Source organism: Felis catus, chromosome D1 (genome assembly GCF_018350175.1).
Source record: "Felis catus isolate Fca126 chromosome D1, F.catus_Fca126_mat1.0, whole genome shotgun sequence".
Taxonomy (NCBI): domain Eukaryota; kingdom Metazoa; phylum Chordata; class Mammalia; order Carnivora; family Felidae; genus Felis; species Felis catus.
In genome coordinates this window covers 101006183-101013338 of record NC_058377.1, presented here as the reverse complement: position 1 = coordinate 101013338, position 7156 = coordinate 101006183, and the positions used below count along the sequence as shown (strand labels likewise).

At 40.1% G+C, this 7156-nt stretch overlaps 1 protein-coding gene across 1 annotated transcript; it reads left to right on the top strand.

Moving 5' to 3' along the window:
- Positions 1 to 3683: 3683 nt before the first annotated feature.
- Positions 3684 to 4524, top strand: LOC101100835 (olfactory receptor 5F1-like). The gene is given in 2 exon segments (XM_045038154.1): positions 3684 to 4487; positions 4489 to 4524. Coding segments are annotated over 2 exon segments (840 nt in total).
- Positions 4525 to 7156: the final 2632 nt, after the last annotated feature.

Genomic DNA, 7156 nt, shown 5'->3' with positions numbered 1-7156 from the left:
TGTCCAGTTTGTTGGCATATAATTTTTCACAGTATTCCCTGATAGTTGCTTGTATCTGTGAGGGATTGGTTGTAATAATTTCATTTTCAATCATGATTTTATCTATTTGGGTCATCTCCCTTTTCTTTTTGAGAAGCCTGGCTAGAGGTTTATCAATTTTGTTTTTTTTTTTTTTTTCAAAAACCAACTCTTGGTTTCGTTGATCTGCTTGCTCTACAGTTTTTTTAGATTCTATATTGTGTATTTCTGCTCTGATCTTTATTATTTCTCTTCTTCTGCTGGGTTTAGGCTGTCTTTGCTGTTCTGCTTCTGTTTCCTTTAGGTGTGCGGTTAGATTTTATATTTGGGATTTTCTTGTTTCTGGAGATAGGCCTGGATTGCAATATATTTTCCTCTCAGGACTGCCTTTGCTGCATCCCAAAGCGTTTGGATTGTTGTATTTTCATTTTCATTTGTTTCCATATATTTTTCAATTTCTTCTATAATTGCCTGGTTGACCCATTCATTCTTTAGTAGGGTGTTCTTTAACCTCCATGCTTTTGGAAGTTTTCCAGACTTTTTCCTGTGGTTGAATTTCAAGTTTCATAGCATTGTGGTCTGAAAGTATGCATGGTATGATGTCAATTCTTGTATACTTCTGAAGGGCTGTTTTGTGACCCATTATGTGATCTATCTTGGAGAATGTTCCATGTGCACTCGAGAAGAAAGTATATTCTGTTGCTTTGGGATGCAGAGTTCTAAATATATCTGTCAAGTCCATCTGATCCAATGTATCATTCAGGGCCCTTGTTTCTTTATTGACCGTGTGTCTAGATGATCTATCCATTTCTGTAAGTGGAGTGTCAAAGTCCCCTGCAATTACCACATTCTTATCAATAAGGTTGCTTATGTTTGTGAGTAATTGTTTTATATATTTGGGGGCTCCTGTATTCGGCGCATAGACATTTATAATTGTTAGCTCTTCCTGATGGATAGACCCTGTGATTATTATATAATGCCCTTCTTCATCTCTTGTTACAGCCTTTAATTTAAAGTCTAGATATCTAAATTCACTTTCTGTTATATTGTTTAAATCCTTTTTGATCAGTTCATTGGCTGTTGTTATTTCCTGGACGTTTTTCTGAGGGGAAAACCACCTGGAGTGGTGAGGACCTGCAGGGCACTTCCCCTGTGCTGTCTTGAATAACTTGCGTTGGTGGGCGGGGCCGCAGTCAGACCTGATGTCCGCCCCCAGCCCACCGCTGGCGCCACAGTCAGACTGGTGTGTGCCTTCTCTTCCCCTCTCCTAGGGGGTGGTGTGGCCCATCTGGGCTACTTGCACACTGCCACGTTTGTGGTGCTGGGGATCTGGCATATTAGCTGGGGTGGATCAGCAAGGTGCACAGGGGCGGGAGGAGCAAGCTCAGCTCGCTGATGGCACTGGCGAGCGTCTTTGTTCCCTGCCAAGCTGAGCTCTGTCATCCAGGGCTCAAAAACTCTCCCTCCCGTTGTCCTCCAGCCCTCCCGTTCTCTGAGCAGAGCTGTTAGCTTATAACCTTCCAGAGGTCAAGTCCCTCTTGCTGTCGGAACACACTCCGTCTGGCCCCTCTGCTTTTGCCAGCCAGACTCGGGGGCTCTGCTTGGCCGGCAGGCCGCCCCTCCACCCCGGCTCCCTCCCGCCAGTCCGTGCAGTGCGCACTGCCTCGCGGCCCTTCCTACCCTCTTCAACGGGCCTCTTCTGAGGAGATTCCATTCTGTTAGTCTTCTGGCGGTTTTCTGGGTTATTTAGGCAGGTGTAGGTGGAATCTAAGTGATCAGCAGGATGCGCGGTGAGCCCAGCGTCCTCCTACGCCCCCATCTTCCCAGGATTCCCAAGAAATTGTGGTTTATATACACAATGGAGTACTACATGGCAATGAGAAAGAACGAAATATGGCCCTTTGTAGCAACGTGGATGGAACTGGAGTGTTATGCTAAGTGAAATAAGCCATACATAGAAAGACAGATACCATATGTTTTCACTCTTATGTGGATCCTGAGAAACTTAACAGAAACCCATGGGGGAGGGGAAGAAAAAAAAAAAGAGGTTAGAGTGGAAAAGAGCCAAAGCATAAGAGACTCTTAAAAACTGAGAACAAACTGAGGGTTGATGGGGGGTGGGAGGGAGGGTGGGTGATGGGCATTGAGGAGGGCACCTTTTGGGATGAGCATTGGGTGTTGTATGGAAACCAATTTGACAATAAATTTCATATATTGAAAAAAATAAAAAAATAAAAAAAATAAATAATTAAAAATTAAAAAAGTAAACATTGTCCAGTGGAGTTAGTTTTTCCTTCTTATATATTCTACTCAAGACTGAGTTGAATGGAAAGTTACACTTACCCAGACAAAGGAAGGGGCACATGTGTATATGCCTATGACATACACACCCACGCACATGTGCCCCCTCCATACACACATAAATGCACAAAAGACAATTTCACACAACAGGGAAAGAAAAGATTAATGATTCTTTCCATTACTGAGATGGTGAGGGAAAAATAATACTTTGGTACTGAGATATGTACCCATTTGGAGTAAGCTAAAAATAAAAAGGGAGAGGCAATATAAATATTCAATGAGAAAGTATGATTTTTCTTGGCAATACTTTTTTTTTAAATAACGTAGAGGTCAGAAAGTACTTTGTGATGCAAGCCCCACACATCGATTCCGTTTATCAGCAAGTGATCATATTGAGTGAGCTCTGGAGACTGCACTGTCTCCCTCTGGAGGACTGACTCACAATTAGCCTATAATCTAGCTCCCATGGTTACCCACTCCTCCTTCTGAACACAAAATATAATGGCAGTGATACGTATGTACTCAGAAGAAATCTCAATTTTTGCAGAGGGGTAAATTAAATTAGTATTGCATTTCATTTCATTTTCTAATGAAAATTTTTTCCTTTTTCTGTAAGCTCCATTTGATTTGAAATCTCCTAATAAAAAAGAAACAAGACCACACAGGTAAGGGGCTGGGAAGGAAGTGATCAGGATTTCATGCTGTCACTCAATGTTGTGGACAACATGTCTGCTCCTACAGGATGCTAATTCGACAATGTTCTTTCTAATGAGAACAATATTGTGTTCCACTTTTAAAACACTACAAAATCATCTCTAAGGATAAGATGGAGTCTAAAAATTGACTATTAGAAATGGTCGTGATTGTTGCTGTTTGACGTACACAAGAGTGATTTCTGGGAGGCCATGCACAAATTAGGCGTTGAGGAATGGTCTTCAGGAGAAATTCAGAGTAGTCTGGAGGAGAAAAAAAAACTGAGTTAAACTCATATACCTCTTCAGAGAATGATAGAGACATCAGCAAGGACACTTGTATCCTTTGGATTTGGGCACGGACTGTAGACAGACAATAGTACAACATGTATTGCTTTTGCAGAAATTGAGTGACATGTCTGTGGCCTTGCACTAGTGAGTCGAGAGGCCCACAGCCCAGATTCACTACAGACAATGGCTGATTAAGTTCAAAGGCTTCTCTGTCCCCCTGTTTCTTCTTCCTGGATCACTCTGTTTACTGTGTTGGACTACCCTAGGTTGTTTTTTTCCTTTCCGATGCACGAATAACCCCATTCACATTTCTATTTCCCATAAGCAATATTGGCAATATCGACACCTAATGCAAGTTTCAGCAAAGTGTATTTGTAACACATGAGGGGCAAGAACGACACTTCGCTGGAGGGTTTCATCCTGTTGGGATTAGCAGACACCATGGAGTTACGGATCATCCTCTTTCTGCTTTTCTTTGGGATTTACGCCCTTACAGTTTTGGGGAATGTTGGGATGATCCTCTTAATCGGCACTGATTCCCGACTTCACACACCCATGTATTTCTTCCTGGCTAACCTGTCCTTTGTGGATGTTTGTTATTCCTCCGCCATCACCCCAAAGATGCTGGTAGACTTACTGTCAGAGACGAAAACCATCTCCTTCGCAGGCTGCTTCCTGCAATTGTACTTCTTTATCGCCTTGGCCACAACCGAAGCCATCCTCTTTGGCTTAATGGCCTATGACCGTTACGTGGCCATATGCAACCCCCTCCTTTACTCTTTGATCATGTCCAGGACAGTCTGCCTCAAAATGGCAGCAGGGGCTTTTACAGCAGGATTCTTGAACTCCATGGTTAACACGAGTTATGTAGGCAGCTTGCCATTCTGTGGTTCCAATGTCATTCACCACTTCTTCTGTGACAGCCCTCCACTCTTTAGGCTCTCATGCTCTGACACACACCTTACCGAGGGTATCATTTCCACGTTTGCTGGTGCGAATCTGGCCGGGACTCTGCTGATCATCCTCACCTCCTACTCCTACATTCTCTTCTCTGTCTTCCACGTGCATTCACGGCAGGGGAGGCACAAAGCCGTCTCCACGTGTGCCTCTCACTTGACAGCGATAACTCTGTTCTATGCCACCGCCATCTATACCTATCTGAGACCTAGTTCCAGCTACTCCTTGGGTCAGGACAAAGTGGCTTCTGTGTTCTACACAGTAGTGATCCCTATGTTGAATCCCCTGATCTACAGCCTTAGAAATGAGGAAGTAAAGAAGGCTTTATGGAATTTCACTACCAAGAGGAGGATCCCTCCTTTTGTCTGATATGCTTTGTAAAGTTTTTGAACTAATTTTTCTGCGGGTTGATTGAAGTCTACACTTTTCATGAAGATATTTCTAAGTAATTGCTTTCTGTTAATACTGAAATACATGTCCCCAAATTGGTATAATGTAAATAGTCCATCTTCTCTCTGGACTCAGGACTTTGATCTAATTATTCTCTAATTTTGCTGGGTCCTCAAACATAGGTCTTATTTCTGATAAAATCTTTGTTACAGAAGAAAGAGATTCAGTATTTAGAGTCAAAAGTTACCAAAGTTACAATATCACATGAAATTAGCCACATACAATATTTGTAATTGCTCTCTTGTTTTTTTCCTATGCATTTTTATTCCACCATTTGTGATTTTTAAGATATCTTTTATATCACTTGTTTAAGATGCTTTAAATTTTAAGTAGATTTTCATCGTAATTTATTGGATTATCTTCCAGTAAGATGTTTAAATCAAATTTCAAGGCTACAATTTTAATTGCAGTATAAACTCTCCACCTCTTTGTGTTCTGTATCCATCTCCGTGTGCACATATGCATTCACAAATAAAATAAAGGTGAGCTTGAGCAACAGCACACTATCAGAAAAGTGCCATGTCATTAGACTGCACCAATTACAGCTCTCATATTCCATTCTCTTGTCTTCCAAATATCTAACCATCCTCTCCTTTTCTGTCTCTTGGACTGCCACATACCAGAAAGCCATACACACACATGTCCACGTGTTGCAGAGTGTAACCAGTGCATTGTTCCAAAGGAGGTGGATCAGTTGTTGAGCACGTGAATCTCACATATACTCTTTACAATATGCTCATGAATTTCCTGCTTCTAGATACTTATAGGTATCTACCATTTGTTCAGTAAAAATCAATGGAAATTACTCTTAGAGCTAAGCTTTGCTGATATGGAGGTAAACGGGGAGTTGGCTTAGTAGAACTCAGCGGAGACTGAGTGGGGGCTAGCATTTTCTAAAGCATCGACCACACTTAGAGTTTTGGGGGAGAAATTGCCCATGGGCCTTGCTCTTGCAGCTGACTTTGCACCTAATAGAAGCGATGTCCGTGTCATCTGAGATACATCTCCATACATTGTGTCCTGTCACAAAGAAGTCATCCAGCTGGTACATTTAATGTCTCCAGTGGTGTCTGTAGATTACCCTGCCCAGACAGGTGTTCATGAAGTGATTGGTGCTGTGTATGCACCTGTGGGTTGTATCCTCACTCCCCTGGTCCCATGATGGTTACCTGGCCTAGATCCTTTACAGCAAAATGATGGTTTGTTCTCTGAGATAGTTTGTTCTTTCACTGAGTGCCTTGCCTACCTGCCCACTGGTTGTATCCTTTCTCCTTTCCTTGTCCCTACTATTCAGCGGAATCATATATGGGACCATGATATTTCACAGTGAAATTGTAATAATGTATCCCGTCCATTAAAAGTTTTATTTCCTAGTAAAATTTAGCAAAAATGTTTGGGAGATGAGTCCAGTTATTCTGAGATTTGGGTTTGAGATGTATCTTATTTGAGGCCATGTTCTCTGCACCCTAATCAACCTTCCTACATTTACTTAATCTTGTTTACAGGGACTACAAATACTTCCAACTTTGGGAGTGATTATCACCTAATTATCTTGTGTGCTTTTTTAATTCCTTAAATGTGTATTTCCTGTATAAATTTTGATTCTTTCTTTAACCTATGAACTTGTAAAAAACATTTTTAAATTATCATAATTTCTTGTTTAATATACAATTCACTTATGTGAAAAATGTCCCAGAAATTATTTATCTTCTTTAACTCAAAATAAATTTTATCTGTGCAGCCATTTATATTTCTAATTATTATATTGAGTGAACAAACAAGTTGGAAATAATGAAAGAATCAATATTCAAGAATCACAGAGCTCCAAATAAACAACAAAAATATTAATATTGAAATCCTGAATTTAGGGAGAAATAAATTGATATTATACATTAAAATAATTTTGGATTTAGTTTGTTAAGTGGAAGTTAACAACGGAAACATGTAATTTCCATTGGTCTATTAAAAATGGCAGGTATACCTTTATCAACAATAATTAAGTAAAGGCTAGGTGCTGAGAGTACATGAAGTTATCATCACTCTTAATTTCACACTGCTCAAATGATAGAAAAGATAGTATGTTAACTCATAATAAGCATCTTTCAAAGAATATAGACAAGCAAAATTTTGTCAAGAAGATGATAACCAAGTGGTTGGCTGTATGGGGAAAAAAAGGAGATACACATTAGTTGAGTTGATGTGAAAATGTGTAATCTGTAGAAAAGGAATGTACAAAGAACTGTATGGAATGAAAATATAGCTTTATTAAAATATATAACTTTATAGAAAGAATCTTAAATAGCTCTATGGAAAAATATGTAACACACGTTAAATAGGATGGGTGGCAACACAAAGCAGAAATTGCATTGTTGCTAAACTTAGATATAATTTACTACTTTGGCTGGGAAATTGGTGCATATTGTCTTTAAGGTTCTCTTTAAAATTTG